At 45.5% G+C, this 11,967-nt stretch overlaps 1 protein-coding gene across 1 annotated transcript in view; it reads left to right on the forward strand.

Annotated features, from left to right (window-relative positions):
* Positions 1-6,542: 6,542 nt before the first annotated feature.
* The window catches only part of xkr6b (XK, Kell blood group complex subunit-related family, member 6b), a gene marked incomplete at both ends in the record, with an annotated part of 50,037 nt that continues 44,612 nt past the window's right edge, over positions 6,543-11,967 (forward strand). The window contains one exon of the mRNA XM_083643781.1: positions 6,543-7,120. Within this exon, the coding sequence (XP_083499907.1) occupies positions 6,543-7,120 (578 nt within the window). The remainder of the gene's footprint in view (positions 7,121-11,967) is intronic.

The following is an 11,967-nucleotide window of genomic DNA, read 5'->3' on the forward strand; positions in this document are numbered from 1 at the left end:
TTCAAGGGTCAAAGTGGATTCAAGGATGAACCGATTCGATTTCGGTGGTCAAAGGTCAAAGTTCACGGTCATGTGACCTCACATCCGGCCGTTCCATGCTCGTTCAGGAAGACCTTGAGGGAATGTCATTACATCTGGCACAAACGTCCACGTGGACTCAAGGATGAACTGATTACAATTTGGTGGTCAAAGGTCAAGTTCAATGTGACCTTACAAAATATGTTTCGGGCAGCTATGTTTTAGAATTCATACGCTTCATACGGTTTGGAACTTAGGTGCCTCCTTGGGTGTGGAAAGTCAATCAGTTCTAAGTTGACCTGCTTATCCACAAAGTTTCATCGTGTTACGTGAATCCATGTGGTAGTTACTGTAAGCGCCTTTTTGTGATTGGCCATGGCCATTGCCACACCCCCTTTTGGCCATTGGTCATGGAAAGGTAATCAGTTCGTTCTTGGCGCATGAGCAACCTTTCTGCAAAGTTTCACGGTATTAACTTAATCCCTTTGGAAGTTAGGCACCTTTTTGTGATTGAACACGCCCATTGCCACGCCCCCTTTTGGCCAGTGGGTGTGGAAAGTTAATCACTTCTTAGTTGGCCCATGACCAAACTTTCTGCCAAGTGTTGTGCAAATCCATCCATAACTTTTTGAGATATCCTGCTAACAACAGACAGACAAACAGGGGTGAAAACATAACCTCCAGCCAACTCCGTAGCAAGGCCCAGCCAACTCCATGACAGAGGTAATTATGGGAAACACAATGTCACATGATGTCTTATTGGATGAAATGATAAAGTGATGACATTTTATATCCAAAAGTTCAAAGGTCAACTTCACTGTGACATCATAATGTTTTGCTCTATATATCTTGGGTCACTTTACAAAAATGATGCTGTCACTTATTTTTGTAGACACTAAAATCCTTTAATTTGACCTAAATAATCACATTACTTTATTGATTTGGACCCAAAGATAGTTGTATGAGTCCACCCTCTTCACTTCCTCTCCCTGGATGACAATCAGGACAGAGAGCCTCCTTTTCCTCTGGTAGTCCACCACCACCACAAGCTCATTGGTTTCGCAGCTTCAGGTGATTGTCGTACCGCGTGAGCGTGACGAAGCTCCCTATGACTCATCTGTACTCCTCTGTAAAAAAAACAAAGTCTCTGCTGTAGTGAAGACAGCATGTTTCTAACTGGAAATTATTCACTGCTATCATACATGTTAATATGGTGATAACTTGAAAAAACACTTAGTACCTTTTATTAAATTCCTTCAAAGTCTTCACTGCATATATTTTATACATCTGGACAGGCATGGATGTAGACAACCACGAGGCGTTTATTTCTAGTTCATAATAATGAAATTCAAGTTATTTGTTCGGTCATGCCTTCGTCATATGAGGGATCCAGTCACTCCCATCCAGCACAGTTGCAGTAGCTCCTTCACACCCCCAATGGGAAAAACTCAGAGAAGGCATCCAGGCTCCCTTTGGATTCATCACCGATGACATCTTTAGCATTCTTTAGCTCGTAGCACGTGTGCTGCGATGCACCCTGACTGTACGCCTGAGCAATATGCTTCCCTATTAGCCTTCATCAAAATGGTATGTTTCGTGGGATAGATTAAGTAACACTCTTGAGTTTCTAGTATTTTTCATTCATGTAGAGGGAAAGAAAATGGTTTTGTTTTGAGCCTACACTTCCTGGCTGGGAGTCAAGGCCGGTGGTTCTCAACCTGTTTGGCTTGTGACCCCTTGAAATGAAGTGATGCCAAAGGAAGATTTTCCCTTTGCAGGTTGTTTCACTGGTTAATCAGAGGAGGCTGAGAGGCTGAAAACGTATTTATATTTCACAAGGGAAAAAAACAGATTTACACCTACACCAGATTACATATTCACAACGCACGGTTCCCATCTTGTAGCTTAATTACCATTTGTAGTTATTTCTGCTCAGATTTACACATTCAATTAGCAATTAGCATTTCTAAAGCTAGAACAAAGGAGGGCACTTGTGGGGTAAAAAAAAAAAAAAAAAATTCAAAGAGGACAGGTGATGCTGCACTAAATTAGATGCATCAGACTGAAGGGCTTGTGCCAAATCTTGTCAGGGGACCCAGAAATGTAGCAGTGCCCCCACACAAAATATAATGATAGGCTTTATGATTTTAAATTCATGGTTTTATTCCCAAAGCATTTATGGATAAACTAATGAAAAGCTCAATTATATCGCAAGTGACATTATGACGATAGCTACCAGCAGCCAAACCTCTAATAAGCACTTTTCAAGATATGGTAGTAACAGATTCTACAGATAGCTATCCAGCAATGATTGAATGAATGAATGACTGATTTGATAAATCAAACATACGGTACACCACAAGCATACAGTACAAAATAACTCATCGGGATGACACAAAAAAGTCGTCAAATCTATTTCCATTGTGGATAAACAAGTTAGTTATGAAACATTTTATTACAGTAAGATGTTAGGTATTAGTAGCAGCAAAGTTTTTATTTTCCCATGGTGTTAGAATTGAACAAATGGAAGTGAGGACATACAAATTGAATAGCCAAATCGGAGCAGACGTCGACGCGTGAATGAGCAACAGTTGCAGCGATGTAGGTTGCATGTTCCTACCTCTGTCACTTACTGTTTAGGTCACGTACATTTCCTGTGCTGCTGTCGTAGGTTGCTGTGAGAGCCCTTGTGAGTTGCAATTAGTCATTAATGTGAGTTGCTGTCACACGTCTGCAGTGAGCTGTTGCTGTGAGTTTTTATTCGCCTCATGCAGCCCCGCCCACTTGACCCATTGGATCACGACTTCCTGTTCAAAACGCCGGCTGTTTTACCTGCTCAAACTAGTCTGACTCACCTGGTCAAACCTAGTTTGACTCACATTATGAGTCAGACTAGGTTTATGAGTCACAGGAAGTGTAAATACAATCAGAACTTCCAATTGTATTTACACTTCCTGTTAGTCTCTCAAGCCAGACGGTCTCTTCTACATAAGGTGAATAGGCCAGACTGACCCAGATGTCATGGCAGCCAGAATCCTGACGCACACCAGCAAACATGATCACGTTAAACCTGTCTCAGTCTTTTCGCTGGCTCCTCATAACTACATGTATTGATGACAAAATCTTACTTCTTAATTACAAAACATAAAATTGTCTTGCCCACGATACTTCATTGATTTACTTGCTTCCTGCAAATTGAGCGTTCTGCTCACAGGATGCAGGATTTATAGCTACTCAGAAAACAGCTGGCTGGAAAACTGCCTTTTCTATATGGCTCCCTCCTTCTGGAACCAGGAATTCAGACAAGGTTGGGAATTACTGTACATGGAGGCCATGCCGTTGCCCCTCCCTCTGGCCGCGATGCCCTGAGATCCCTAAGGCCACCATGGCAGTGCCCTGCTATCAGTTGCTTTAAAAGCATCAGTGATCTCAGTTTAATGTAGCCTGCCCTATGCAAAGGATGTGTAATTGGCTCATTGCAACACATTTCAGAAAAATCGCTCTTCACGATGTCAATAGAGCAATGGCCTTTGTGCCCTCCTGGCATGTGGCCTTGTGCCCTAAAACACAATTTGTGCCACCGAAGGCCAGATGGCCTTGCCCCTAAAATTAAGAAATTCCCACCCTGATTCAGATACTCAGTATTAAAGTCCAGTCTGATTTATTTACCCTATGCCCCCGACTAGCCCACATCCCTATTTCTTTCATGAGAGTTACGTGGGCTTCTTGTTTGTTTGTCTTTTCTTCTTCTTATTTTTGTTTGATGTAGTCACACACACGCCTGCCCACTAGCCTCATATCTTAGGATTGTGATTTGTTTGTTTATCTCTTGTTCAAAATGACTCATGTCCTTCTGTTGTCTTGTAAATCAGACTGTGACAAACGTGTTTTGGTAAAAGTGATTTATGATTTGAGTTGATTTGATTGCCGTTATTGCTGTGATAATCTTGCCTGCGCTAGACTGTAGTGCAGCCACCATCTCCTGTGTGAACAGAAGAGCTGAGTGTGTGTAGTGTGTGCTGCTCAAAAGGCTTAGAGGAAGAAGAGGAAATGGAATCTACTCAGATTCAACTTTTTATATGATGTTTTAAGATGTGCCAGTCGCCTTGCACACAACATATACATTCTTGCAAGCATCCGATCACATTTAAAGAACAACCTGAAATTCCTTCACTATTCTAAAATAAGACGTTCTGCTGACATTGCTGTATTAAACAAAACTTTACTTGGATAAAGGACAAGCCATTTGTCCACAGAATAGATCTTTAAAGCATGGAGATTGAGCGGACAATTGTTCAGGCAATTTGAACATTTCAATCTTGCAAAACGGATTTGTATATGAACATGCTGGAACATGCTAGCAACGATTTTAAGCATAGCTAAAACCTTGCAATATCTTCATTTGCAAGGGCTTCATTTTCACTCAAGACACTTGAATCAGAATTGGTAGAAATAATTAGGGAGTGGTGTTGGTGGGGCATGGGGGAGAGACCGTCACGTATTCTTGATATTGATGATAACCAGCAGTCTCCCCTTTGGCACCCTCCAAACCTTTGCTATAGACTCATTTCACATAACCGTTTTGAAGTGGTAAAGCAAGAAGTAGTAAAGCAGGTGCAACCATTACCATTAATTATGGTTCCATTCCATAGGTGTGCCAGTGCCAGGGGGGCCTCATTTTAATGTTATTGGTTACACATGGTTTACTTCCTGCTTTAGCGCACCTCAAAATGGTTGCTGTGAAATAATTGATCTCTAGGCATGTTTGAAGCACATAATGATCCCTAGTAGTAGTAGGCTACATATATAGCCAAGTTAATTAACTTGTTCTGGGCTTTTAAAGTCAAATCCATCTCAATAGTCCGATAGCTGACTTAGGCTATGCCAGAGAAGGTGGAGCTTTGTGATGTCGATGATGTTGTGTAGGCTATGCTATAAAAATGGGGAAGACTGTGTGGGTGTCTGCATGCTTGAGAGGGAGAAAGAGAGAGCGGGGGTGAGAGAGAGGGAGGAGAGAGAGATAATTACGTAGCGCCTGGTCACAGTCCCCTTCAGAACAGTTTCAGCACTGGACTCCGATCACATCGAGGGCAGCCCCTTCAGAACATGTTTCAGCACTGGACAGCTCCGATCACATCGAGGGCAGCCTGCTGAGGGGACGCGGACGCCGGACTCTGAGCCCCCATCCCCCGCTCTGTGGCCGCACAGTCTGGCCATAGTGTTGAGCCGACTGCAGCGGACTCATCAGCTCTTTTCTTGTACATGCTACCAGAAGGAAAGCATCACTTTTTTCAGCGAATCCTTAACCCCTTGAGTACTGCTGAAAATACAGCTGCAAAATGCGGCAGAAAGGAGCGAACATATAACATGTTTCTTAGCAACCATAATAGAGGTGTGTAGCCTAGCCCTATAGATCATGCAGAGTATGTCCTTTCTTTTACCGGGAGGATAGAAGTGGCCGTTGCGCCCGGATGCCAGTTAGGCTACAATTTACTTGCAGAGTGCAGACTTCAGTTGTTTGTTGATGCGGTATAGGTAAAACCATAAATTTCCTAATACAAAAAAAATCTATAGTCATTCTATTTTAGAAGTATAAACACATACAGTATAATAAATAGATTATTATTCTTATATAGATAATGTCTTAGAGGTATGCCATGGAATATAGGATACCATATAGGTCTATATACCAAAATGAAGTGAAATGAAGTAACTCATTATTGAGCCTTTTCTTTTACAAAAAGAGACCACAGTGTCAGTCATCCTGGCTGATTCACTCAAGTCTCACACAGCGGGGACGCATGACTGTGTTTGGTGTGAAAAGACATGCAGCATTACATCATGCGGTCGCCTCCTGCATATTAGGGGCTTCAAATGAGACACTAGATGGCAACCACGTTGAGAGGGAGAGTGAGTGTGTGTGTGTGTGTGTGTGTGTGTGTGTGTGTGTGTGTGTGTGTGTGTGTGTGTGTGTGTGTGTGTGTGTGAGAGTGTGAGAGAGAGAGAGAGAGAGAGCGAGAAAGGGAGGGAGAGAGGGGAGAGACAGAGGCGGAGAGGAGAGGTGGGAGAGATGAATTACGTCGTCGTGGGACAGTGAGAGACGGTCTGCACATGGCACTCAGCTTGCAGCTAGAGGAGAGAGCTGCAGAGAAGGGGGGAAATGAGGGGCTTGCACAGGTAAAGACTGCTCGGCCATAGATGGACGCTTGACATACAAATGTCATTTTTGAACTGTAGATTGTAGCCTACTGTAGGACAGTGTAGGTAGTGTATTGTTGCCAGGTGAGAACGCTCTGCAGTGGAGAGGGAGAGAGAGAGAGAGAGCAAGAAAAGATGGGCTGCGTCCGCTGCGCCGCTGGAGCGCAGTCTGGGGACGGAGTGGGCGACGGCGCCGCGCTGCTGCCACCCCGCCGCTGCTTTTAGATGGCTCCCACATTCGGGGTGCACTCGGAAAACAGGTGTCAGGGAAGTGTCGTCACGAACCCCGGAAGCCGGAGGAGGAGGTGGGAACACCAGAGGGAAAGATGGCAGCGAAATCCGATGGTCGCGGGGTCGTCACCGGTTTCGCCCAGCTGCACAACCTGGACGAGGTGGTCGGGACGTGCGATGACGACCCCCGCGACGGCAGCTCCTTCCACATCTGCCACTGCTGCAACACGTCGTCGTGCTACTGGGGCTGCCGAAGCGCCTGCCTGCATTACCTCCGGGGGAAGGGGAGAGGGGACGGGGACGCTGCCGCTGCGGAGCGGCCAGCCCCGCCGCCTGAGCAGCGCCTCTGGCTGGACTGTCTGTGGATCATCCTGGCGCTCCTGGTGTTCTTCTGGGACGTGGGCACCGACTTGTGGCTGGCCATCGACTACTACCACAAGCAGGACTTCCTCTGGTCGGGCCTGACCCTGTTCTTCGTGCTGGTGCCCTCGGTGCTGGTGCAGATCCTGAGCTTCAGGTGGTTTGTGCAGGATTACACTGGCGGCGGACTCGGCTCCGTGGAGGGGCTGAGTCGGAGAGCTACAGTCAGTCTGCAAAGAGACAGGTGCTGCCTCCTCTCTGTCTGGATCTGGCAGACCGTCATACACATCTTTCAGATGGGACAAGTGTGGAGGTAAGCCAAACTTTGAGTAGGCTATTGCCTTTATAGGGAACAGTTAAATCCCCCAAAGCACAGCTCCATCCCGCTCAACCCCCCCCCCCCCCCCCCCCCCGCTTTCCCCATTCAGTCTGCCTCCCACCTCTTCTTGACTGTCACCTGGTATAACCCGTCGTAGGCTGACTGGGGTGAAAAGCAGCACCGTGGTGATGCCGTTGTTCTCGCATCACTGTGTTCACTATTTGATACTACATTTATTCACGTTTTCGATCCAAAAGCAATTTCGTTTTGCGATAAATCTTCGTCAGTTCTCCACCAAATGTGTTGTTGAGACACCCAATTGCCACAGCTGCTCATAAATGGCACCGTTGTGATTATTTCATCACAGTGCGCCATTGCGCTTGTGTGGGGAGGAAGAGCGCTATTTGTTCAAAGAGGGACAGGTAGGCGAAAGGTGTGTGTGTGTGTGTGTGTGTGTGTGTGTGTGTGTGTGTGTGTGTGTGTGTGTGTGTGTGTGTGTGTGTGTGTGTGTGTGTGTGTGTGTGTGTGAGTGTGAGTGTGACTGTGACTGTGTGTGTTGCTCACATAGTGCATTCGGACGCCTCGTCTCATCCTCCCTCCCTCCCTCCCTCCCTCCCTCCCTCCCCGCATCAAATAGGCTCCTCCAACTCTGCAACCAGAGGCCAGACGAGCATCTGTTTTCACGGCTCAGAAAAACGACATCTCCCCCCACAGACATGATGTCATCGACTCCTCTGCGACGCTCGACATCTTTGGTGCTAAAAACCCGCTTTTCCCATCCCACACACAAACTGACGGGTCGGGGAGACCGTATGGGCACACTCAAGGTCTGCGTGTGTGCGCGTAATCTGTGACATGCAGCGGCTACCGTGGTAGTAAAAGATGTGACCCTGGTGGTGCGCACAGCTTTATCCCACTCCATGTAAAAGCTGTTCAGCAGGAGCTCCTCAGCAGCAGCGAGTTGTTTTTTGGTGCAGACAGACGCAGTGGCTGGCATTTAATGGAAAAAATGTAACGCATGATGGCTGATCTGAGACGAGTGCCGGCGGGGTGGGGGTGTAAAATCTAATACACTCTCACTGTGAGATGTGGTGGAATGGCTTGACTCATTCCAGCCCTGCTTCGAGTGTGTTGCCGTTGCATGTGTGTGAGAGATTGAGACTGATATGTAACTAATATTTCTATTTGATAATTGCCTTTATTGCCCCTTATCAATCAAATGGTTTTTCAAAGATATGATGCTAATTCATGATGAAAGCATCTCCACTACAGGCTAAATCATGCACATGCTGGCATCCAGGGAATACAATTTGAATTGAAACCCACTGTCATGGTATGCCATTTTGTTTTATTATGCCCCCCAAAAAACCTTACGAGATAGGTCTTCTCATTTAAAGCAACCTCATCCACCGATTTCCCAGCACAAATGAGTCTAAAAGCCAATGCATTCCTTTCCATATGGCATAAAAGAGCATCTTCACTCTTGTGTTCAAGCTAAATTGAGTGCTCACAGCTCGCTGGTGCATCCCCCGTCAAGATAGTTCCCCCAAAACCAGAAGGAGACAATCCACTCTGCATTCAGCAGCAGACTCTTTGTAAGCTGCACCTGAAGGCTATCATATTGACTGGCTGCAGTTGTATTGGTCCAGGTTTATTTACTCCACGGTGGTGCAATTGATTATTCACTTATACGCACCGCTTTAGTGGAGATGGAGAGTGCTGGTGAACTGGTGGTGCAACATCGGTGATGTTGGTGGTCACGGAAGAGCTGAAGTTAACCTTTGAGTCGAAGCATCCCCAGTCCAAGACATATATGAGGCAGCTTAATGTGCCGTCAATGGACAGGACAACCAAATAAAACCAATTGCCTTTCCTTCTTGATGAACTCACTCTGTTGTGTGTGAGAAAAATGGAAATTGGAATGTTGAGAAGGGCCAGATTACAAGATTTTGACCAGATTCGAATTTCTCCAACTTGGCCACACACAAACTAAAAGGTTTTCTTGGAGCATTTTTTTTATCGTGAAATGTATTGTGTAGTATCTGTTTTCATTACTACAAATTTACAGTCTGTGAGAACGAATGGATATCATACAAAGTCAAGTATCGGGATCGGGATGCACAAGTCATATTGTGCAGAAATGATCGTGACACAACTGTGATTTGCAATTGAGAATTGCAAACATTCATCATTCAGTCGTGAGACTTGTAGCAATACAAGTGTTTTGTCAATGATAGTAAAAACCTATAAACTGAGATGAATTGAGCTAAATGTAACCAGAAGAAGAAACTATAGTGCGATATAGAGCATTGGAATGTAATGCGCCTATAGGGAACTGAAATGAACATAACGCGGTGGTCTGTATGTTGTGACAGCAAAGAGCCTGGGGGGGAGAGATCACTGTCTGGGCACTGTCTCCCTTTGGATGTGATCCGCCGGGCTGCTGGTTTGGGGTCGAAGTTCAAAAGCTGCTCTTGTCAGCTTAGCAAGAGTTCGCAACCTGGGACCTTAGAGGGCTAGCAGTGATGATTAGCCACTGTAAGAGGGCATCTTGCCAATAGGTAGTATGCGTTATCGTATTACAATGTAATATGAGGTATTATTTGCTGTGTTAGATAGTATACCATATGAATGTCCTCACGTGATATTCTAATTCCATGATGGTGCAGTTCACAGGATATTTGTGAACTTGTGATATCCTATATTTGTCGTGTATCACGGGGAAATACATGATGGATTCTCACGACTGCAGCTATCATGGCTATTCTTAGCAAGGTGCGAAGATGTGAAATAGTTTACCTTCATTAAGATCAGAAAACAGGAAGAAGTGGTGACAGGAGTCCAGAACACTGCCTCTTCAATGTCTCATTACTCGACTCTCAGTGCTAGATTCAATTAGCAGCGTTCTCTCGGTGCACCCTGAGGACTACGATGACACAATCTGCAGGTTTGTTTTGCAGTTCGCTCCTTGTTAGGTGTCGACAGAACGGGGAGGTTTCCTCTCCCACCTGAAACCCCGCTCTGCCATTGGCTCTCCTCCACGGCTCTTTCATGTCTTCCTGGCTGTGAATCACCGGCAGTACAGTGCTGATGGTGTCCTCCTTAAGCTTAGAGATTCCGCTCACATACACACATACGCAGGCACATATGTGCTCATAGTACACACACCGACACGCGCACACACACAGACACAGACACGCGCGCGCGCACGCACACACACACACACACACACACACACACACCGTTGCACACGGAGAGGTCTCCTGGTGGTGTGAAGATGGACAGCTTAATCAGTGTAAGCCCAAATCAGTGTCTGACTGAACAAGAACCGCATCTATCTCCGGGGGCTTCTTCTTTGTGGGAGCTGTCCAGTGCTGAAAGTCGGACTCTGGTCTTCTGAGCCTAGTTTGAAGACACTTTCTTGCACCTCTTACCTTGACTGGATGCAGTCATGAAACACATAAACAACTGTGTGTATTAGGGGCCATACTGTATATACATGAGAGTGTGTATTGATCTGTAGTGTCTTGTTGGGTGTCACATTGTAATATGTCCTCCAGACATAACAGTGCATCGCACACAGTATCCTCCCCACTGTGAAGACGATATCGTCAAGCTATCATGTTTTGATATCTTTGATTGATATTTAGTTTGATTCTGTTGGCATAGTGAAGGGTATTGTCCGGCATGCAGTGAATGGTGGAACAGGCTTTGTGGACTTACATTACACCTAATAACTCACTGAGTAAGTAAGATTTTATTTATAATATAAATAGCACCTTTTAAATAAAGTTACAAAGTGCTTGACATGATACATAAATGCAAAAATACAATACAGAAAAGTTAGCAACATACTGTACATACAAGAGGATAAATTACAGCCACTGTTCAGAAAAAGGCAAGTTGGTAAAATGGGTTTTGGGGAGTTATTTTGAAGACGTTTACAGATTCAGCTGATCTAACAGAGGGGGGAGACAGTTCCAGAGGAACAGGGCGCTAACTTCAAAAGAGCAATCACCCTTGGATTTGCAGAGGGAGCGGGGTATATAAATAAGAGACCTTGCTCGGATGTCTGAGTGGGCTAGGTGGAATACGGATGCAAAAGTTTGGAAATGTATGAAGGGGTGAGACCATGTAGGGCCTTGTATGTGATAATTAGTACTGTATCTTGAAATATACGTTATCCTTGATCCCCATGGGGGAAATTCATCCTCTGCATTTGACCCATCCCCTACTAGGAACCTTCCTAGAACTAGGGAGCAGTGGGCAGCCGCAGTCCCGCGCCCGGGGACCAACTCCAGTTCTTTTGCCAGTGCCTTGATCAGGGGCACTGACAAGAGTATTAACCCTAACATACGTGTCTTTTTTTGGTGGTGGGAGGAAACCGGAGCACCCGGAGGAAACCCACACGAACACGGGGGAGAAAATACAAACTCCACACAGAAAGGACCTGGGACGGACCGGGGTTCGAACCCGGGACCTTCTTCCTGTGAGGCAACAGTGCTAACCACTGAGCCACCATGCCATCCTATACTTTATGGGGAGCCATGGAAGGGATGGCAAGGTTTGGTGTGATGTGGGATCCACGCTTGGTTTTGGTTAACACCCTGCTGTTTTGCATGAGTTGCAGGTGGGACATGCCTACTTGGCTGAGACAGGAGAAAATAGCATTGCAGTAGTCTAATAGCAGTAGTAGTAGTAGTAGTAGTAGTAGCAGTAGTAGTCTAATAGCAGTAGTAGTAGTAGTAGTAGTAGTAGTAGGAGTAGTAGTAGTAGTAGTAGTAGTAGCAGTAGTAGTCTAATAGCAGTAGTAGTAATACTGTAGGTGGGCAGATCTCTTT

This window comes from Poromitra crassiceps (genome assembly GCF_964638095.1).
Source record: "Poromitra crassiceps genome assembly, chromosome: 9".
Lineage (NCBI taxonomy): Eukaryota > Metazoa > Chordata > Actinopteri > Beryciformes > Melamphaidae > Poromitra > Poromitra crassiceps.